Genomic DNA, 23,956 nt, shown 5'->3' on the forward strand with positions numbered 1-23,956 from the left:
TGATTAAAAAAACATATATTTTGTACTTATAGTAGATATATATGAAACATATAGTAGTAACGACAGTAGTTGTTCAAATTTTGATATTATAAATAATACATATCATAAAAAATACTGTATTTTATGCCAATAAAAATGCTTATGAATATTATTGTGCTGAATTTATAAATGTATATAGGTTTGTAGTTGAGGCATCATTTTGAGATTTGACACTTGTTTACAGTCTGTTTCGAGCGTAAAAAATAAGAATACAATTGAAGTATGTACATAAACAACTAGACTCATAAACATGGTCCAAATTTGTCTGAAGCAAAACTATAGTCAGAGTTTTCTGATGAGCGTAAACTTAAATAGACTTTGAACATTACTGACACGAAATGAGCCATTTTTTTAGAGAAGAGGTGTTTGCGAGTCTAGTTGTTTAAAATAAATTAAATTTTGAAAGCGGTAAAACAGAAAAAAGTCATGAAAATGTTTTAGTTTGAAATGTTTATTTCTATTTTTAATCAGCTGGAAGGTGAACAAAATTATGATGTTTCACTCGTATTTATTTATTAAATAATGTCTTAACAATGAATAATTATTACAATCTATAGGTACTAATTCTATACTAAAAAAATAGATAAAAAATTAATTTAGACAGCATATCGTTGGATAAACGACGCCCATTCTTAACCATATCTAGAGGCTTTTATTTTCATTTATACAAATTTGGTAGATGCGTTCTCCGATTTATTAAAAACAATATAACTTGTTCCATGTAATTTATTCTACAACATTTTGTAAAATATTACAATATTTCGAATGTTTAATCAGTAATCACAATGTACTCTTTAATTTTTGGTGTTCGAATGTTCCGTACACAAATTCTCATTTTAAAAATGTTCGATTTTTTTTTCTTTTTTTTACATTTTTTTTGCGAGGTCTTGTCTCTGGTCTCTTCTAGCGTTTACCGTTATTGTATGTGAGAGTTCGTAGCGAGGAAGACTGCTTGTTGCTTGCTGCCGCTTGCAGTTGAATCTGGTACGCGAGGGGGTGGATCTTGAAGCCGTATAGTCTGTAATCATATTATATTTGTTATTGTCAAACTTTCATTTTTCATGCCTAACACAGTTTAATTCTTTTTTTTATTTGAACGATAGGCAAGTTTAGAAATAGAAAAAAAAATGTGTGGCATACACGTGTCACTTTTTTTAATATTAACAGTTTTGGTTTATAAAAGGAATGCATAGTGAAAAATTATAATCAATGAGACAAAACAAGAGCTATGCAAAAACGCAAAAAAATGCGTTGTATAGGTTGCGGTCCAGAAAAGAATGAAAAATATGAAGTGAAACTTCTTTAGGCGTGTTAAATGGTATTCCTATGACGCGACCTTAATATTTTAATATTTATAGCAATACCGTCACGTGACGATTTTGGTAACTGCGAATCTTGCCAAGGAAGTTTCACTTCTGACACGTGTGCTCGGCACACACGCTCTTTTTTATTATACCTGGGTACAAATCGAGACGTTGGCCTGTGGGGCCTATAGTCAGGGTGCACCATGAACACCATGTGCGGGAAGCCGGTGCCGAAGTAGGCGCCATCAGTATGGTTGTGACGGGACGCCCGAGGCGTGTACACGTCCATACACCGGGGACAGTACATCTTCACCATCGCCTCGCCGGGCAAGTCGGACAGACCTACCAGTAGTGTTTACACATTACTTGGAGTTTGATTTCATGCGAGTATATATTTAGAAATTGAACTGATATTAAACGCGATTTATCTATACATATAATAAAATAGTAGGAAAGTCAAAACTGTACATTGAATATTTTTTTAAAAGAATACCTGGGCCGTGATCTATAATCGATATAGAAGCCAAAAACATAGTTTTTAGAATTTTTGTCTGTTTGTCTGTTTGTCTGTTTGTCTGTTTGTCTGTATGTTTGTCCGAGCTAATCTCGAAAAGTACTGCATAGATTTACTTCAAATTTTGCATGAATATTACTAACAGGACGGGTGAGGCTATAGGCTACATATTATTAAGCTATCACCTACGGGGGAGGAGCTGTGAACCTTTATTTTTCTTACGTATTCCGTGTATTACGACAGCGTACAATCTAAAGACTCATGTTTAAATGTTGGTTTCGAGTAAGCCATGCTATTATCTAGCTTTACAAAATAAAAACTATGTCATTTACGTAATTTGGGCAGAGAAACAGTTTAATGAATTTAGTAGTATAAAGACAAATTAGAAACAGCGCCATCTATTAAATGTTATAAAAATCAAATCAATTTACACGTTAACTATTGGAAATTAATAATCAAATGACGCATATATAAATGTTGTTTGACAATATCTAGATTGACACTATAAAAAATTATGCCATTTAAGTAACTTGGGAAGAGAAACATAGCTTAAAGAATGTAAGTTGTATAATGTTAATTTTGTAACAGCGCCATCTATGAGATTTCGTAAAAATCAAATCAATTTACATGTTAACACTACTAAACACAATGTTAAAAATTAATAATTTAAATATAATTATGTTATTTATTTATTTAACTCTTTAACCCATATCTTCCGTTCCCTATAAGATATATTTCGTGTAAATAATAAACTACATTTTTTTTTAAGTGAGGGTAGATGTTTATTATTTTAAGTAAAAATAGACACCATTATCTACAGTTAATCTAATGATTGTGTTCCAAAGAGTATAATAATATATTGTTGTGTTCATTAGTTACAATTTTAAAAATCTTCGTGTTTTATAAATTTACTAGCTTACCGCCCGCGGCTTCGTCCGCTTTGTCTAAAACCTAATAAATTATGTACTAAAACCTTCCTCTTGAATTAGTCTATCTATTAAAAAAACCGCATCAAAATCTGTTGCGAAGTTTTAAAGATTTAAGCATACAAAGGGACATAGGGACATAGGGACACAGAAAGCGACTTTTTTCATACTATGTAGTGATATTTATAAAGCAATTGAATGTCATAAAACAAAAAATATCAAATGCAATCTTCGTGTTTTGTGAATTTTCACCATCATGCGTTCCCACAAAAGGTAAGTTGTTGTTGTTTGTTGGTAAGTTGTTAAATGAAATGAAATGAATGATTCTTTTATTATTTTGAGGTGCATTGGGAACAGAAGTTTTTGATAAAATTTTATTTGTAAGTAGCTTTTTTAATCAGTGAAACACAAATCAGTTTTATTCGCAGACGACACTACCCTAATTGTTAAATGTACTGAAAAGGAAACGTACGAGAGAGATATAAATGAAGCAGTTAAAAATATTGTAAAATGGTTAGAAGACAACAATCTTAAAATTAACTTATTAAAAACAAAAATAATTCAATTTTATACTAAGAATTGCTCCAAAATAAACCTAAATATAAAGTGTGATAACCAAGTAATAGAACAAGTAGATCATCATAAATTCTTGGGTGTTTTGTTGGATGAAGGTCTAAAATGGAACAAACACATTGATTACGTTTGTGACAGAATTAATCGTTTCGTTTACGTATTACGGCGTCTAAGAGATACTGTTTCTATGAATGCAGCAATAAATGCTTATCATGCCTACGTTTCCTCTGTACTTTCATATGGAATCATTCTTTGGGGACAATCTTGTGATGTGCGGAAGGTATTTGTCTCACAAAAAAAATGTATCAGAGCTCTGTGCGGTTTGAACCAAAGAGACAGTTGTAGACCTCTGTTTAGTAAATTACGGATCCTTACTTTAACTTGCATGTACATAAGAGAAGTATGTTTATTTGTAAAATATCACCCGGAATACTTTAAGAAGAAAGGAGAAGTAAATTCGCATATGTTGACAAGATACCAAAACAAATTACATTTCCCAACGTGTAGAATCAACAAAGCTAAAAACAGTGTAACATTTATGGCTATTAAAATATATAATAAAATACCGGACAATTTCAAGGAACTACCAGTAAATCTTTTCAAAAATAAACTGACGAACTGGTTAATGGTAAAACAATTTTATGACATTGAAGAATTTATGACTTTGAAGTAGTGTAAACTGAATTGTGTGTGATAAGTGAAGTGTGTAGTGATATAATCGTGTAAATCGTAGTGCGTTCGCGTAATTGTGAAAATTGAATTGTGTGTACATTTAAATAATTAAACTAATCAACTTTCTTTTTTAATATTTGCACACCCAATAAATGGGTAGAATGTATTAGCCACATAATATTGTAATGAAAACATCTATAATTTGTAACTACATTCTTGCAAATAAATATAATTTGAATTTGAATTTGAATTTGAATATAGATTTACAGTTAACTTTTGATTTTTTTATTTACAGATTCAATGCTAATAAAATTATATCGCCTTTGGAAGACGATTTCTGCTGATATTTTTACTACACCACTTGAAAATTGATGATTTGATGATAAAGACAGTAGCAGCGAGGATTAAGTGAAAATTAGTAATCATCCGCTTCGTCAATTTTTGACTGAAGTTAATGTCCAACGTCCAATGGTTCAATCATTGGAAGTATCTCGGGAAATTTTGGAGGATATTTTTCAGGAAGGAGAGGAGGGGCAGCCAACCACATATCAAACTACTACGTTTTAGTACCGAAAAAAATGTTATTGCCAAATGAAACGTAAATTTTGCACTCAAAACTTTACAAGTAATGTTTTAAGTTATCAGATAACCGCAAAGTCAAAATTTTATTTTTATTTTGACTTTGCGGTTATCTGATTATAATATTTATCGATATGGCTATCGACGTAGCGACCGTACTGGGATCAGAGTAGGTACATGATATACAGTTCATCATCCAGGATTGCTTAGAGCATTTTCACACTGAAAAAGATGTTTTCTTTGAATCGTAGTTGCTTCATTTATTTATTTTTAATCATTTTACATAATATGTTTTATATTTTATAAATATATCATTTTCATTAATTAAGTAGATAAAATAAATTATGTAACGGTTTTATAAGAAAACACATTATATTTGTTAGGCGACGGTGATTTCTTCCAGGCAAAAGATATTCATCAGCTCAATAAAATTGAACAGTATGTTGTTAGTTATTCTTTAGATTCACAATTGTAATGAGCATTTCCGCATGCAAGTTGTATCGTAGTTTAGATATATCATAGTTTTTACATATTAAAGTTCCAACAAAACCCTCAAATTTTTTAGTAGAGTTGAGCAAGATAATTTGAAAAATGTGCCGTGTTAAGTATTATAGAAAAGGTTAGTACGTTGGTAATTATTATTTCTTCTTCATTTACATGTTGTTAGTAAAAATAAACTTTAACTTACAGTCAAAGTAGTCAAAGTATATTTTAACTAATACTACTTAATATCTATTATACTTATGTTCAGTATTTATCTGTATTATTATTGCTTGACAATTAATATATTTTCATGTCGTATACCAAATTATAAACATAAGTTTAATGTGTAATTAGCTGGATTTATTTTTACACACTCACAGACTTATATTTTATGTTAAATGATAAAAGAGTGTTAATATGTAGTGTAAATCATAATACATTTTTTCACAATTAAAAACTTTACTTACTCAATATGAAGACCGTTTGACAAATGATAGGGTGCATCATAATAAGATGAACATGAGCATAAGCAATGACTAGAGTAGGGACGCGAATATTACAATTATATGAGACAAGAACGATTAATAAGTTTGTTTAATGAAAGATTAAGAATTGAAACTATTCGGTCTCTGGAAACGTACGAATAGCGAGAGGCCCGTCTTACTGCAGACAGATTTCGTCATAGTCTTAATGTCTTGAGGTAAACAATCTACGAATTCGGTGGTGTGGTCTGACAAATATAAAAGTGGGTTTGCTTATAACCTCACAATTGATTACAGATCATCTTCTGTATAGGCGATATTAACGTAGTATGTTCTTATTGTAATGCTTTAAAGTGTAGTAAGGCGAGTCGGCTTTCGTTTGAAGATACACCGGAACCTTTGAAATCACTACTTTTAGAGGAACATACTGTGCAATTAGCGTTTAGCTACTATTATGTATTCTGTGGTGCAATGTAAACTGTTATTAGACAATATTCGCTCTTATAGTAGTGCGTTTCAAATGATCCTTTGGTGCTCAATAATTATCAGAAGATCCGTTCATGCTTACTTTTAAGATACAAGGTCAAGTTTACCATTTGATAGGATCCCTTTTGCCTGAAGGCCAACCTAAGTTTGTTTAAATATATTTTGTATTCGACTACAACGAATAGTGGAATACAAGAAATCAATATTTCTCAAATTTAAAATTGAACTAATTTCACAATTTTAGTACAGGTTAATTCGTATGTATGCAGTTTTAAATCGACATTAGAAGCTTTTCCTCAAGATGGTGATATCGGCACTCAGGAACTCCCTGGACGTGTTATAACGCCCAGGCCACAGTATTACAATTTTTCCTACAGTAGGGCGACGAATGTATTTTCGCATAGCAACGGAGGGGAACTCGCGGGGGGTCAAGTGACACGGGCCACGTACCACAAACATGCTTAGTTTGTGGTATCGAGCGCGAAAGATAGTCATCGTGTTTTTAGTAAAGTTACCATGTAAACTAACGTAATTTAATACTTAGGTACATATTCTATAATGGTGTGCTCAAACTGTTAATCTACATTTAATTTAGATTATTATTTGATACTAAGTAATGTAGAATTTAAACCACATTAATGTTTTCTTCAGATTTTAAGATTTTCTTATCAGAGTGTTCAATTTTAATGTATTTAAATTTTAAAAGAGACAATAGGTAATTAAGAAAATTTTAAAATAAAGTGTCACGTATTTTTTTTAAACGACGAATGACGAAAAACGACCTAATCGCGGACGAAGTCGCGGGCAACAGCTAGTTCATTATATTATAATTTTCACACTTTGAAGCGAGCGTGGGAAACATCGGGATTATAATATAATGAATAAATCGCGTTTTAAATCCGTTAAACTTTAAGATATTCTATCAATGTTATTCACTTTAATTAGATAATAGATATATATCAACACGATAATCTGCCAACCTGCGCCTGGCCAGCGTGATGGATTATGGCCTGAACGTCTAAGGTCCGACCGTACTAAGAGTAACTACGCAGCAGTATAGCGACGCGACGCGACACAGCTTAATATCCTTTTTATGAAATTAGCACGCACACTACGCGACAAAGAAACTACGCGCCAAGGCCAAATTTGACCAATCGGCAAATATTTTGCGCCGTGTCGCGTCAAGAAGTTACGACTAAAGTCCGTTCGCGTTAAGAAAATAGTGAGTCATCGTTGTCCGCCGGCCTGGCCACGCCCCAAATTAGAAAGTCGAGTTCACAGTGACCAGTTGAAATCTGACCTTCGAACAAAACGGTTGTGTATTATGTTGGTGCCAATAACTCCACGTTTAAAATGAGTGACGTAAAAAAATTATTATATGACGCAATAACATCAATAGACGCTAATCGTTGGAAGAAGTGCTGCGACCACGTGATACGAGAAGAAAATACCATGTGGCATTTGGATGACGTCATGGAACACGCAGAACAAAATTCTTTCATAATAAATGTAACTGAAGAATCTAGCGATACTGAATAGTGATTTAAGTAATTTTAAGACATTTTTTTTTTTCATTAATAATAATTTAATGTTTAAAAAAAATGTTTGTACTTTTTCTCCACTGTGAATACACCCTCATCCTGTAGTTGCACTGATGACTCACTATTTTCTTAACGCGAACGGACTTAGTGCCGTCGGCCGACTCACAATCACAAGCAAAAATCAAAATGATCCACGGCAAAACTCTGCCTATGTGTGTAGGCAGTTTTCTAATGAGCGATACAATTTGAACATTGTTGCGAAGAAATTAGTTGTTTATATTTTTTACGGCCGATTTTTCAATCCTAGGTTAAAACTTAAAACTTATCCATCCAATAGAGTATTCAAATTCAAATTCAAATTATATTATATGATTATATTAAAATGTCACCTGTACACTGTCAAATACAGATAATTAGAATACATTTTTGAAATGGTAGTTTAATACGTTATTCAACGAATAAGTTTTAACCAAGGATTGAATAATCGGCCCTTAGATTAATAAATTAAATATAAACTAATTTTTGACTCACCGATAGGCAGCATAGGCTGAGATTCACAGTAAACTCTTGCGCAGTGACCAAAGTCGCCAGATTGAAATTTCTCTAACATTTGACCGATCCCTCTGAAAAGTTTTAATAAACATTTCCAGGTATAAAAAATTGAAAAACAAAGCATTCAGATGCATGCACAACAAAAAATATAATATTTTGATTGACTCAAAGATATAAAATAAATATTCAGATTTTCACCTAAAACTAATAATATTAAGTGAAAATAAAACATACAAAAAGGAAATTGAAGTATAGCAAGTGGACAAACACAGATCACAAACAACTTTCTGAGAACTGTGATTTAGATATTAAATTTCTGATGCAATTCCATTTATGTAAATATTAGATGTTGCATCAGTTGTGATACAATTAAAACTTCACACAACAATATATGTATACTAACTGTGCCGCGCGGTTTTACTTGCGTGGTTTCACTCCTGTTTGTCTCAGCAAGATAATATATAGCCTACTAGCTTTCCGCCTGCGGCTTCGCCCGCTTTGTCTTTAGCATAATAAATTATATACTAAAACCTACCTCTTGAATCACTCTATCTTTTAAAAAAAAACCGCATCAAAATCCATTGCGTAGTTTTAAAAGGGACATAGGGACAGAGAAAGCGACTTTGTTTTATACTATGTCTTAGTTTATGCTATGTAGAAACCTTCCTCGATAAATGGGCTATCTAACACCAAAAGAATTTTTCAAATTAGTTGTTCCCGAGATTAGCGCGTTCAAACAAACAAACAAACAGACAAACTCTTCAGCTTTATAATATTTGTATAGATTACATATATCATAATTACGTGTGAGAATAGCAGCTGACTTAATTTTATAGTATTTAATATGGGTAAAAATTATATTATGTGTGTACATACCTGCTTGTTAATATATATCTGGAATGAATTAATCCATACAGCATTTCAGCGGCTTGCTCGACAAGCGCCGATTGATTTGGGTTTTCTTCCAAATCATCGTCTAAAAATATTATAATTTTATAGTTATTTTATTTGTACTACTTATGTAGTTAATTCACAAATTTCTAAACAATTTATAATGCTAATGAGATTAATGAATAATTTGAAAACTGGTAAAGACATAAATAAATTAAACTTTTAAATTTATGTACAATAAATTAGAAAACATAATGAAACTATATAGCTTAAATTCAGGTTTCATTGAAATTGATATTTTTGGTTTTATCGCATTCATTTTTTCTATTCTTTATAAATTTATATTCGTGTTTCATTGACAAACTAACATAACAGAGCATATTCAAAATAACCCCACTCTTCAAATTTCAAAAGATTTACTTGTCACGTGGAAAATGCTACTTATAATAACTAATGTAGGTACATCCAAGTAATCTTACCTGCCTCTAAATCTAATATCATGTCCAGAGCCTGTCTGTAATGTGGTACTTGCTCATTGAGACCTGTCAAGTTGAATTTGTCATTTATGTAGTCCTCATCCACCTAAAAACAAAATTATTACAAATATATTACCAGAAATAAAGATGAATTAAATGTGAATCTATAATAGATACCTCGCAAAAGAATTCATTCCCTCGAAGGCCGCAAAACCAACTTATCCATGATACCTCCTCAGAACTGCTCATTTTTCTGAAATATAAGTATAATATGTGGTCATTACTGACTATTTTTTCTGATAGATAGGTTTAGGAATATATGAAAATGGAATACAAAATTTCTTCTGAGAACACAGCAGAAGCATAGATTTCAATATTTCTATGTTTTGATAATGTTTAACCTTAAAAATGTTTTATTTCAGTTAGAAGAAAACAAGTGTGTAGCAAATTAATGCGATTTAGGCTTGTAATTCGTCAGGAAATTATAAAAAATGTGTTCGAAACCTCACCTTTTGGTACCTTGATTAGCCACGCTTGACGGGAGGATTCTATGAGGGAGAAATTTCAATTTGATACTTGACGTTTGGGTGCTCGATAGTCTATGGCTCGATCCGATCAAATTAAAATTTCAACTAAAGTTTCAAAACTTTAGAGTATTTTCTTATAGCAACTTTAAAAATACTTTTAAATATGTCTAAAATATAGATGACCACAAATTTGGCCTCAGTAAATGCACTTTAATAATATTAAGCACATAACAAACAAAAAAATCATTTGTCTCATCCAACCCACTTTCGTTATAGCAGAAGACGAATAAATATACAAGCAAACACTAGAAAAGCATACAGTAAGCATACATAGAGCCATTAATTTCCAAGATAGAAGCCTTTAAGAGTGGTACGAAGGAACTGGGTAGATAAAAAAAACATATGAACACACCTCTAAAAAAGTCACAAAAAAATGCAGCATAGAAATTGACATGTCGAGTCATGTCGAGTACATCAATGACAACTGACATGTACTGACTGCTGACAGTTGACACTCAATAAATCACAACAGCTGTCTATTTGACTGCTTTCAGCTTGGTCAAATTAATTTAATTCGCGAAAAGCAAATTATCGCTCTTTTTATATTAACAAAAATAAAAGTTATATAAAAACATAAAGATTTTTTCTATCATCTACATAAGAATTAAATATGAATGGTATAAAGTATTTATCGTTACGATTTGGTAAGTTAGGTTAGTGTTTGTTATGAATTTTGATTACGACTTTACCTACCTTTCTAAGTACACTTTTATTCTATTCAATATTATTGGGAGAATAAGACACCTTTATTTACAGTGACGAAAAACTCAACCCGAGTGTTACGGCAAAAATATCTCCGTCAAATGTCGACCATGCAAAATCCGCCGGACTCTGAACTCAAGCCACAGTTTACAATCCCAAAGGGTATAGTGGGACAGCCGACATGTCACACGCATCCACATTTGGTACCCCACGGCCATCTGACCTGTGGCATCACACAAATGGAATACAAGGAGCGCCGGGAGGTGTTAGTTAGCAAGCTGATTGGTGAAGTGGACAATGTCCATAGATCGCATGTGGTATGGTTTACATAATTCTCTATAAAAAATTTTTTAAATGACTGCAGAAATTTTTGTTTACTTTTTCATTACAGTTGTGATTAATTAAATAACATTATAGGTAAATAAATAATTGGTGTTTTATGGAGATATCTTTTATTTTAGGGTTCCGTACCGAAAAGGTGAAATGGGACCCTATTACTGAGACTTCATCTGTCTGTCTGTCTCCAGGCTGTATCCCATAAAGCGTGATAGCTAGCCATTGCCGCTATAACAACAAATACTAAAAATTAAAAAATTAAATACAATATAAAAGGCAATCCCCATAGTGCGGAACCCGTGAGTCCGACTCACTCTTGGACGGTTTTTTAGTTATATTTTGTCACATTTCCATACTTAAAATAAAATTTAAACCATATTATAAATGCAAAATTAATTTAATGACTTTTTTCTAGATTGTTATACCAGCCGCAAGAAAGCAGTATATGTCAGATAAAATTCCGTATGTCTTTAGACAGAATTCAGATTTTTTCTATCTGACAGGATGTTTGGAACCCTCGGCAATTCTTGTGATGGTCAAACCAGCAACTAGAGATACTTATAAGGTAGGTTTTATTTCAAATTATAGTAATAGATATATAGATGAATACTTACATATTTTAAAATCATAGAAATAAAGAAACAATCACAGGACGGGATTTGAACCTGCGGCTTTCGTCTTGCCGTGGCGGACAGCGGATTTTTTTCTTTTATTAAAAAAAATGTTGTTTATAAAGCATTTGAATGCTATAATTATGTACATGTGAATATAAAGAAAAAGTATTTTTGTTTAATTTTCAGTCAATACTGTTTGTTCATGACAAGGACAGTCATGCAGAACTATGGGAAGGGCCACGAACAGGCTGTAATGTCGCCGCAACCCTGTTTGCTGTGGACGAAGCACAACCAGTTGATAATTTCAATAATTTTCTACACAGGTATACTTGTATTTGTGGTATTTGATGAGCTGGTGATTGATACTATCACAAGCTAAAGGAAAGACTACGATGAAACAACCTGGTCATTCACATTAAAAATGGAAAATATAGACTGAACACAAAATACATTTTTGAAGTGAAACTGTTTGAGAGTAAATTTTCACGTCATGGCCATACCGTCACGTTATGGAGTAAGGCATTTTGTTATTTTTGAATCCTGCCAAAGGAGTTTCACTTCTGACACGTGCGCTCGACACCCACGCTCTTTTTTCTTTGTTCATGTTTTTGGGGTTTTATTGACATAAAAAAAAAAAATATTTATAGAACAGTAGCCGCATCGAAACCCTCCGTGCTCTGGTACCATAACGAGACACCAGCCAACCCCGATATACACGAGACAATTCGTTCTTCACTACGGCAAGGACAGGCTGCGTTGGAGGACCCACAGAGAGCGCTACACCAGATGCGTGTCGTCAAGTCGCCGGCTGAAGTCGAACTGATGAAGGAGACGTGCTACATTGGATCCCAGTCTGTGAACATGGCGATGGCTTGCACGAAACCCGGTGGGTATGTGATTTTTTTTGTTGAAGGGCGTCATGGTAGTGTGTTTGACTGTGAATTGATTGTGTATAGATTTTCGTATTGGATTTATTATACTATTTTGAAGTGAAGCTTCTTCCGGCGTAATACCGTCACGTCACGGAGTAAAGCGACGATTTTGGTATCTTTGAATCTTGCCTTTTTCTTCTTCTCTTGCCTTGAATTCTCTGAAGTTTTACTTCTGACACGTGTGCTCGGCACACATGTTTTAGTATAAATTTGTATGGTTGCAGGCGTATCTGAGCACGCAATATCATCAGTGTTCGAGTACACATGCCGCATGTCAGGCGCAGAGCATGGTGCATTTCCGCCGGTAGTGGCCGGTGGGCCACGCGCCACGCACATACACTACGTGGCCAACAACCAGCTACTGGATCCGCGCGATATGCTGCTGATTGACGCGGGTGAGTGTGGGCCACGTTGGACCAACCCGAGCGGCATGGCATGACATGCAAGCACAATTATACACATATGCTATGTGGCCAAGAATCAACGCGATATGCTGCTGATTGACGCGGGTGAGCGCAGTGGGCCACGTTGGGCCAGCGGTGCCATACGATGGTCGCGCAACAAGGCGGATTCCTGTTGCACGTTAGACCAACATTACTTACTCTTCAGTGATGGATAAAAAATTTCGTAGCCTCGGTATTGGCCTAGCTTCGTAGCTGTGACGAATCCGAATATAAGAAATATTTTTTTTTTTTCTGATATAATTATGTGCATATTTGTTCAGGTTGTCAGCGTTGGCTTTACAATTCGGATATATCGCGCACATGGCCTGTCTCCGGCAAATTCTCCAAACACCACAGAATATTGTACGAGCTTGTTCTTTCTGTACAGGTAAAAATGTGTAATTTCTCATGTGAAATACATCCGTATAATCGATTGCAAGAGTATTTATTTTAAATGTCTTTTCTAGAAACGTCTAATTGAGCTTTTGGGCGAGCAGAGGCCAGCGTTGGACCAACTTTTCGACCACATGTGTCGATTGCTCGGCACATCCCTACAACAAGAAGGCATTCTTCCAAAGAATATAGATACTAATGAATTAATAGGGGTGAGTTGATTTGAGCATAATAGATTTGAAGTATGTTATATATAATGTTTGTTTTTAAAATTAAGAACTTTTATAACTGAAAAAAAAAAATTGGACTATCTTATGGGAATTCGGTGGTATATCCAAAATTATTTATCTTCTAAACTGTGATAGTCATGTTTTATCACTTCATATTAAAGAACTGCTGCCTAATTAAACTCAATATTTGCTATTTTTCATGTTTGTCAAAAACAATTCCTGCGCAAGCTGTAAACTGCCAAATCTGAAACATCTCCAATACAACTCCATATAATTTAGGCTACTTCAATTTATTTATCTGAAGTAGCCCATAGGCTACTTAAGCTCTGAAAAATGGCGACACTAGACCCTGAGTTGGCAACACTCACTATTATGATAATATGAACATTTTTCCGCCTCAAATTCTCCAATTTCAGCTTTTTGTCTGTTTGTCTGTCCGCAGCGCGCGTACCGCCTGTGCCCGCACCACGTGTCCCACTACCTGGGGCTGGACGTGCACGACGCGCCGCTAGTGAGGCGCCGCGTGCCCGTGTGCGCCAACATGGTGGTCACTGTGGAGCCTGGTGAGTGGGATTGGGTGGTTTTTTTTGACGTGACGTCTTATAATTCGATAAAACCGGCTGCACGCACGAAAAAACATGACTCATGCGGCGTTATCTCGCTCTGACTCATCTGAGGCGTTCCATGTAAGGCTTGAAGTGCGAGCGAGAGCGCGGAACGAGCGACAAAGAAGCACAAACGGACGTTGTCACGTTCAACAGCTATCGTCAGTAAACCGACTTTACAGACAACCAATTTTTTTTTTTTTTATTATAGAGGGAAACTGTGCCCACCCCACGTATCCTTATTACTGTAGAGCCGAAGCAAAATATCTTCTATCTTGTGGGTAGTATTCAAAATTTGTGTCAATCCAAGTCGAAAAAAAAAGATATAACACAACTCAAGATGACAAAATTACTTTCTCCGTCCATCTTATTCCTGAATTTTTCCCTTTGAATTGATTTATTATGAAATAAAGAGTCTGCAAGAGAATATAATTTCTTCCACTTAATGCATGAAACGTGACTGCGTCCTGAAAAATACTTTAAATACGATAAAAAAATTATAATAATAGGTACTTTCCTTACAGGAATCTATATTCGGCCAGACGACACTACCGTCCCAGAGGAGTTCCGAGGAGTGGGCATCAGGATTGAGGATGATGTACTTATAACAGAAGGAGATCCGATCGTATTAACCGACGCGTGCGCAAAGGAAGTGCACGATATAGAGGCGATCGTGGGAAAACAGAATATTTAATTTGGTCGCTTTATATAAATTTATAAAGAATAGAAGAATTTGATCACGATGCCGGACCCGAACCCCGCATCTTTTCACGCTGATCCGGGGCGGATGCTTGACCAACTCCACTCGTCCTATTAGAGCGATCGAATTTATTCTTTTGGTCGATTTATTTTGAAAATGTTGCTAGCGTTAGGTTTACCTGAGGATCAACTCTCAATGACTGATATTTTGTTTTCTCAAATGTGCGATCACTGATAATGTATATTTTGGAAACAATATTGAAGGGGTACAATTAATAAAATATTTATTGTGATTAATATCAGTTTTATGGAGTCTAAAATACCTAAAACGAGATGATAAGATGTAAATAACTAATTATAAATAAATGATAATATAATTTAACTATGAATGTTGTTTTATTTAATCATATTTGTTGAGATGTGACACGAGACATAGAGAATTCAGTTGTTGTCATACACCCCGTATGTACTATAAATATTAAGGAAAGTATTATAATTTATTTTTATAAAATAAACAAATATTTTAAATTTGAAAAGCATGCAGGATAATTGTATAAAGAAAAGGCATCATTTTTAACACGCTTATATTAGTTGCACCTGTATGTTTGTATGAAGAGACATCTTTCCGGTTGCAGAGCTTCACCTACCATCAGTGCGTACGTCAGTCGCGCTTGTCATATTATGTACGGAAATTCACAAAACCGTTCATAGCTAGACCGACCATACGCACGCGTATTTCCATACATATGACAAGCGCGACTGACGTACGCACTGATGGTCAGTGAAGCTCTGCAACCGGCCTATGACTCGAATTTGACCCATTCTTATCCGACAGATTTAATTCAAACTATCAAGTTTGGTGACAATATAATAATTTAACGAGTTTATCTCATTGTTCTGAATAATAAAAAAAAATGCTATGTCCACTTGGTTCTATATTAAAGCGTATTTTTAGCTTTTTAAACTTTATTTATAATATTTATTACTTATCATTATGTAACAAGTATACTAACGAAAAAATGTCCGTAAACAAAATGTTTGATGAGACTTTACAAAGGGTAAAGAAAACGACAAAAATATACATCCGATACAAGTTTAAAAAAATAACAACGTGACTTATATCTCTGTATATCTATACTATGTACATTTAAATTTTAGTACAATAATACCGAAATTTGTGTAAGTACTATATAAAAATATGTAAATATATTTTGGGTTCTCCGCTTACTCATTTACTGTAACCTATGAAACCAAAATCTAATTGAAAATAATTCTGAATAAAAAAAAACCGTACTCTTTGAACTGAACATGTAATTTGAGATTTTGATATTCGAAATAAGATCCCCTTATAAACAAATTAAATGACAACATATTATGTACTTTATGAACAACAGTCTTTGAAAATATGTATAATAGAAAGTTGTCAACAATATAATTCAGGATTTTATTGGAATCTCATAGCAACGGAAACGATAAAAGTAAAATAAGATGGCATGCTATGCAACCTTTTTTACATAGTATAAAGAGAGAAGTAGGCCAACTGCCGGCTTTTAAGAGCGCACTGTACCTAAACTCGCGAGGCACAGGGTTGTAACTTGTCACATTGATCTATCTATACTAATATTATAAAGAGGAATGGTTTGTAATTATGTATTTATGTATGTATGGTTTTCACACATAAACTACTGGACCGATTTCAAAAATTCATTCACCATTAGAAAGCTGCATCTTCACTGAGCAACATAGGCTAGGTTTTATCCCGGAAATCCCACGGGAAAGGGAACTATGCGGGTTTTTCTTTGAAAACGCGGGCGAAGCCGCAGGCGGAAAGCTAGCTTTAAATAATTGTATAAACAAACACCGACCGCTCACAGCAATAACGCGGCTTGTACGAGAATGGTCCATGAGAAGGAACTGAGCGGCGTTGTGTGCTTGCGTACGTACATGAACGGAAGGCGTGGCCAAACGCTCCGCGTACATAAAAACGGCGCGATGTACCTTTGTTCGAAGATAACTTACTTTTCTCTTTATACTATGATTTTTATTTGTTTCTAATTAATTCATACTTATATTTTACTTTTACGTTCATCTCTACACACAAAAAACGCAGTTAAAATGCCAAAATACTGCGTGTGTGACAACAATAAATCAATTGGACAAGTAAATAATAACTAAAAATATGTAGTATAACTTGACTATGCAATAATAATTTATTAACTACATGAGGCTAATTCGAGAGTTCGCTCCATGTTATTTTGCTAACTGTCTAATAATTTTATTACTTTTTCTAAAGACTTTCTAGAAGATCTTTTCTCTAAAAAAAAAAAAGAATTATTGCTTTATGTATCCACATAATAATTGGTCCATTTTTTAAAATTATTCTTACAATAAAGTATCTTAGTAATCTCATTTTTATATAGAAACCTGAAGGAATACTTCTTATATTGTGTAGTTTGTATAAACAACAAAATCTTAAAACTGTATTCATCAGACCAACAGCAAGACATTCGTTTGAAAACGATTTAAACATTTTAACTCCTGTCCCTAAATGCCAATTCTTAAAAAAAAATAATTTGGCGAATTCCAGAAGTTTCTATTTTATCTAAGGACGAAAACGAAGTAACAGTTCAAACATCGTTTTAAAAAGATTCCAACTCTCCTTTCAAATTTATAACGTTCCATTTGACAGTTAGCTTCTAGAAGTAATATTCGAGAAGGCGCGGCCTTCGTTCTTCGCGTTAATTTTTTTTACCCTTGACCGAGCGGTCAGGCCTCTTGGCGGCCGCTTCTAGTTGAATTTCGTACGCTCGTGGGTGAATCTCGAAACCGTATAATCTGAAATGAAATAATAACATGAATAATTTTTAATAACAAATAAAAATCAGAGAATGAAAAAAAAAACATTGCATTGTGAGTTAGTAGTTTGTAGTGTACACTAGTGAGTTGCACTGTGAGTTAGTGGTTTGTAGTGTACACTAGTGAGTGAACTGTGAGTTAGTAGTTTGTAGTGTACAGTGTACATTAGTAAGTTGAACTGTGAGTTAGTAGTTTGTAGTGTACACTAGTGAGTTGAACTGTGAGTTAGTAGTTTGTAGTGTACACTAGTGAGTTGCACTGTGAGTTAGTGGTTTTTAGTGTACACTAGTGGGTTGCACTGTGAGTTAGTAGTTTGTAGTGTACACTAGTAAGTTGAACTGTGAGTTAGTGGTTTGTAGTGTACACTAGTGAGTTGCACTGTGAGTTAGGTGTTATATTACTATTAGTAAATTAAACTAGTGTAGTGAATGTGCGTATTACCTAGGCACAAATCGGGATGTGGGAAGTTGCGGCCTATATTCTGGATGTACTAAGAAAACCATGTGCGGGAAGCCGGTGCCGAAGTAAGCGCCGTCCGTGTGGTCGAACCGTGACGCCCTCGGCGTGTATACGTCCATACATCGCGGGCAGTACAACTTTACCATCGCCTCAGCGGGTATGTCTGAGAGACCTGAAGCATACATTGCAAATTGCAATGTGAATACACAATACATATGTTGCAGCCATCTGGTTGAATCTGCTATTTTTTTGAATGACTAGCGCGTTCATTGAGTGACGAAATTTAATTGAATGACTTAAAGATAATTCGTCAAGTTGTTTAATGTAACATACAACATCTTGACTAAACGTTATTTAGCATATTCTTTGCCCGTCACTTTGGATGGGTTAGGTTAGGTTTGTTGTTTTTTTAACTACACATAAATAGGAGTCATTCAATGAATGCGCTAGTCATTCAATTAAATAGCAAATTCAACCAGAAAACGGCGAATTATATAGGACTTTCGCCAATGGCTACAAACACATTTCAACATATTTCAAGCAATAATAGTATATTAAGATTTAAGAACTATATGTAGATTAAATTTTGACTTACCAATGGGAAGCACAGCCTGATTCTCACAATGCACTCTCGGACAATAACCAAAATCGCCATTTTTAAACTTTTCTAACATTTGACCCATACCTCTGAAATCAAGCAAGGTCATTCAGTATTTGATTTAATTTGAGTAGCTATTAATAATAATAATAAAAATTCTTTATTGTACACAAAAAGAGAGGATAAAACAATTATACAGCAAAGTACAGAACAAGTACAGAGGGCGGTCTTATCGCTTCGAGCGATTTCAGCTGCCAGACAAGCATAGCTATTGTTTTTTTAGAAATAAACAGATTTTAAATGTGATTTATTCAGTGTTTATAGAAGATATATATAATTACTAGCGGTCCGCCCTGGCTTCGCCCGTGGTACATATTTCGCAATAAGGTAGTCTATGTTCTTTCTCAGGGTCTAAAGATTGTCAGTGCCAATGTGTGTGTTGAGAGGTTTAAGCAGAAAAAGCGTAACAGACAGACAGAATTGCTTTCGCATTTATAATATTAAATAGGGTTCACATCAAATATAATTACTACAATCTACATAGGTAGTATAAAACAAAGTCACTTTCTCTGTCCCTATGTCCCTTTGTATGCTTAAATCTTTAAAACTACACAACGGATTTTGATGCGGCTTTTTTTAATAGATAAAGTGATTGAAGAGGAAGGTTTTAGTATATAATTCATTAGGTTTTAGACCAAGCGGGCGAAGCCGCGGGCGGGAAGCTAGTAATATATAAAATCTGTAAAAAAGAAAACAATTTCTTAGACTTGTCTACAAACATAAGAAATGAATGTAATTCAGTCATAGCTTACATGTTTGTTAATATATAGCGGGCATGTATTAATCCATATAACAATTCGGATGCTTGTTCTAAAAGATCTGGTTGCAGCACGCTGTCTATATCATCATCTAAAATATTTAAATAATATGTAATAATTTGAGTAAAATTAAAATTATATAGTTTCTTTAACAAGTCTTTGAAAATATGAATTTATAAAGAATAGAAAAATTCGATCACGAGGCGGAACTCGAACCTGCATCCTTTTCGCGCCTAACCGGGCGGATGCCTGACCAATTCAGCCACTCATGACATGCCAGAGCGATCGAATTTATTCTATTCTTTATAAATTTATATTTATAAAGCATTTGAATGCCATTAAAACAAAAATATCAAATTCAAGTCTTTGAAATTTTATAAGAAGTGAAGTCCCGTGTCCCCAAGTGGGGTAAGGGGCACATGCATTATGCATACATCTGTTTCACTGATCGATTTCCTTCAGGGACAAGAAGGTGATCAGCCTTCTGTGTCCTGCTAGACTGAGACATTTTTTTCGTCTCCACTGGGACTCGAACCCAGGGCCCCTCGGTTTTATGCTCACGCGTCAACCACTGTACCAAGGAGGCAGTGCAATTAATATAGCTATCCGAAATTGAAGGCATTGCTCATCACATAATATAAAGCAAAGTTGCTTTTTGATCCCTATATTGTATGCTTAAATCTTTAAAACTAAGCAATAGATTTTGATGCGGTTTTTTTAGTAGATAGAGTGATTCGAGAGAAAGGTTTTAATATATAATTTATTAGGTTTTCTACATAGCGGGCGGAAAGCAAATTATCCATAAATTTAGACTGGTCGCTAGAGTATTTTTTAAACATGTTGATAATAAAACATTGAAATTCTGCAGTTGGCCATTTTGACTAAAACACGCGTGACGTCACGTTTAAATAAACAACTCACGTCAGATGTATTTTGTTGTTATGAATATGTTGAGAATAGGCATTTTTATTTATTTTCTTTTGTTTCACGTATGCTTTATCGACTCAGAACAGAAATATAATTGCGAATACACAATATGTGGTTTCGGGGTTCTCCGCGCCCACTTTATACAATCATTTCTTATTATTTTCTCGCTTGAAATAATTACTAACACATTTTTGAGCATTATTTTTATGTGGATTCACACTGCAATACTGCACACCACTTATAAACTTTGAAATTCGTTTCTATAACACATATTAAATAAATATTTATTTAATTTTCTTCGCAATGCGTACAAATAATTACGTATTTACTAAAGAGTGACGTCACACCTACGCCATGACACCTGCGAGCTGTTTTGCCACAGTTTATAAATATTTTTTGAAAAATGGCTTTTATCTTCGTTAAATTTAAGTATATTACCGAAATATAGGGTTTTTCTTGTATAGTAAATGTATACACACATTATGGTAGAGGATTTCAAAATCTTTCGTCATGCCTATTAGTCTGTTACACTTAAAGGTTCACAGATTACACTTACCTGGCTCTGCATCTAATAAAGTATCCAGGGCATGTGAATAATGTGGTACTAGTTCATTAAGACCCGTCAAATTGAACTTATCACTTATATATTCTTCATCCACCTAAAATAAGATAATATCCGCATTAATATATGTATACTTTATTGTAATGAAAAGTAGATGAAGTCTATTTACCTCACAGAAGAACTCATTCCCTCTGAGGCTACAAAACCAACTGATCCACGACGCCTCATCCGAGCTACTCATGTTGCTAAAATAATACTTATTTACGAAACCTTCGGTAATGAATTCCGAATTAAACTCAGTATGGCCAATTATGAAGCATTCCTATGTTTGGATGAAAATATATTTCATGTGTAACCTTAAAAATCACTTTACTACACGTCTGAATTAAGTAACATTTCTGTCTTAAAGCACGTAAATGGTGAATAAAGTATAATTGTTAAGTTAACTATCACGCCTATTTGCTCTAAGAATACACAAAAAAATAATAATATAAAACAGAAATTAATTGTTATATTTTTGTAGTCCGTCCAACTCATGAACTGTCATCACAGATTAAGTAAGTTACACTGTCATCAACAACACAGATGACAGAATTCTCAGTTATACATCCTTCCTCTATTGTCTATGGACAGAATACAGATTACAGATTCATTGATTACAGGCACAATTGAGTCGATACTTGGTCGATACATATCAAACTCCGGTAAGTCCATTCCAGAAATGTGGGAATCGAGGTATTTTTAATAACTTATAAAAACAATATGTTTGGACCTTTATAATTTATGACGGATATAATATAATACATTAGAATTATTTTTACGAAGAAAAAGAAATGTATTACTTAATGATTATGCCACCAAATTAGATTTAAATCTGGACATACAGGCGTTTGATATGTACCAGCAAAACTTACCAGGTTTTGAAAAACATCGTCTTGGACTTACAGGAATTTGAAAAATTTCTAATGGACTTACAGGGATTTGATAGAACTCAGTTTTGGGACGTACTGAGGTGGTGGAAATGGGTAGATAGTTCGTCGCGTTGTAAGCATTGGACATTAAAATATAATATGTAAATTAAAAGATATAAATTATTATTATTATTAACCTTTATCATCCCACTGCTGGGCAAAGAGCGGGGTCAATAAATCAAAACGGTTGAAAAAATCTCAGTACGGCCCTGGGCTTCATGGCTGGGAATAACTACTGTGCGTGTGCTGTGCGTCTAGTTTCATTTATCTTTTAGCTTTTTTCTGAGCCTTTTCTGTTTTAGCTTTTGTTATTGTTTTTTTCCTTGCTTTGTCTAGAACCACCACCTCTATAGTAAAACTGTTTTCTTCCATCATTTATCAATTAAAACGATTTATAAGCATTGGACACACGTGTTAGCTTCAACAAAATTGAGAGAAATGGCAGCCATTTTAGTGCCATACTGCGCTGTGATTGGTCGAAATGGACTTACCTGAGTTTGATAAACCACTGTAGACGGACATACCGGAGTTTGAAAAAAAACATTTACTTTAAACCTTATTTTAATAGAGATACGATTGACTTACCTAACTTTGAAAAGTACAGACTGGTTTAGTTTTACAATTCAAAATTGGCGCCATTGTTATCTCAATTTTGGCGGGGAGTGGACTTACCGGAGTTTGATATGTATCGACTCAATTTATTTATTGGGCACAATCAAGAAGATTAAAACCTCAGATTAAAACTAATACACTGGAGATTGCACTATGAACGTTGACAAGTCACGGGAAGGTATGACCTTGATGACGCCTGGTTGTTCCTTCATCCCTTTCACACCAACTTGCCAAGTTAGGTGTGAAAGGGACAAAAAAACAACCAGGCGTCATTCAAGTTCATACCTTCCCGTGACAAGTCAACGTTCATAGTGCAATCTCCAGTGTATTAGTTTTAATCTGAGGTTTTAATCTTCTGTGTGAGTGAATTAGATATAAGCTTCTTGGGCACAATGAACAGTCACACAGAGCACAGGGCCCATAGAGTAACTTATTGACACTTAACAGGGCTCGTGACAGGGGCTCAACCTCGGAGCGGCTCAACCTTGGGCTCAACTTGGGCTCAACCTTGGGCTCAACTTGTTCGTTATTGAAAATATGTCAATTGTCACAAATTCAAAAACAACAGCGGACTCGAGACAGTTTTCTCGTGGTTTTCTCTGTCTACACTTGAGACTCTGTGCTTGAGACCCAAAACGAGCCCAAAACTCAAAAACTACGAAGTACCTATACATTTTAAACTTTCGTGCCCTTGCCGTGCCCAAATTGCCGAAAACCTATAACACAGATTATGTAATATACTTACATATTTATATGAATATATAAATATGTTAGTAACACAGAGTACTTTGTAATGATTATGTGAAATACTGTGCGAATTACGAACTAGGTAGTTACGGTAGTTACGTACTCTGGAACTATGTCTGACTTAGGCCGCGATTCCACCTGCAAGAAAACTTCCGCGAGAAATGTCCGACAGTCTGTCTGACAGCAACTTGCAAGTCTACTTGCAGGTGGAAACGCGGAATTAGACTTGCAAGTTGCTGACAGACAGACTGTTGGACAGTTCTCGCAGAAGTTTACTTGCAGGTGGAAACGGGGCCTTAAGTAGTTTGAAATATTCATCGAATATATTTAATTTAGTGGTACCTATT

At 34.3% G+C, this 23,956-nt stretch overlaps 3 protein-coding genes across 5 annotated transcripts; 1 reads left to right on the forward strand and 2 right to left on the reverse strand.

The window, feature by feature from the left end:
• LOC123705208 (casein kinase II subunit beta-like) lies at positions 1 to 10,118 on the reverse strand. Of its 2 annotated transcripts, none has more exons than XM_045653903.1 (7): positions 10,028 to 10,118; positions 9,696 to 9,771; positions 9,522 to 9,624; positions 9,028 to 9,127; positions 8,131 to 8,222; positions 1,496 to 1,685; positions 1 to 1,057 (listed from the first exon to the last, which is right to left on the reverse strand). In XM_045653903.1, the coding sequence occupies exons 2-7, from the start codon at positions 9,765 to 9,767 to the stop codon at positions 943 to 945; spliced, it is 672 nt and encodes a 223-aa protein (XP_045509859.1). In that variant the 5' UTR covers positions 9,768 to 9,771; positions 10,028 to 10,118; the 3' UTR covers positions 1 to 942. The 2 variants fall into 2 exon arrangements, with proteins under 2 accessions (XP_045509859.1, XP_045509867.1); XM_045653911.1 differs by lacking the exon at positions 10,028 to 10,118 and adding an exon at positions 9,920 to 9,994.
• A 449-nt stretch (positions 10,119 to 10,567) lies between these two features.
• LOC123705063 (xaa-Pro aminopeptidase 3) lies at positions 10,568 to 15,448 on the forward strand. 2 transcript variants are annotated; one of them, XM_045653642.1, is made up of 10 exons: positions 10,568 to 10,758; positions 10,862 to 11,124; positions 11,559 to 11,708; positions 11,944 to 12,080; positions 12,405 to 12,643; positions 12,914 to 13,084; positions 13,414 to 13,520; positions 13,600 to 13,737; positions 14,198 to 14,318; positions 14,885 to 15,448. In XM_045653642.1, the coding sequence occupies exons 1-10, from the start codon at positions 10,716 to 10,718 to the stop codon at positions 15,052 to 15,054; spliced, it is 1,539 nt and encodes a 512-aa protein (XP_045509598.1). In that variant the 5' UTR covers positions 10,568 to 10,715; the 3' UTR covers positions 15,055 to 15,448. The 2 variants fall into 2 exon arrangements, with proteins under 2 accessions (XP_045509598.1, XP_045509607.1); XM_045653651.1 differs by having other exon boundaries at positions 10,568 to 10,749.
• Positions 15,449 to 17,636: 2,188 nt separating this feature from the next.
• On the reverse strand, positions 17,637 to 21,819 carry LOC123705223 (casein kinase II subunit beta-like). The gene is made up of 6 exons (XM_045653921.1): positions 21,449 to 21,819; positions 21,274 to 21,376; positions 19,785 to 19,881; positions 18,970 to 19,061; positions 18,357 to 18,546; positions 17,637 to 17,894 (listed from the first exon to the last, which is right to left on the reverse strand). Exons 1-6 carry the CDS (start codon positions 21,518 to 21,520, stop codon positions 17,798 to 17,800), a joined length of 651 nt encoding a protein of 216 aa, XP_045509877.1. The 5' UTR covers positions 21,521 to 21,819; the 3' UTR covers positions 17,637 to 17,797.
• Positions 21,820 to 23,956: the final 2,137 nt, after the last annotated feature.

The sequence above is a fragment of the Colias croceus genome, chromosome 2 (assembly GCF_905220415.1).
Source record: "Colias croceus chromosome 2, ilColCroc2.1".
NCBI classification, from domain to species: domain Eukaryota; kingdom Metazoa; phylum Arthropoda; class Insecta; order Lepidoptera; family Pieridae; genus Colias; species Colias croceus.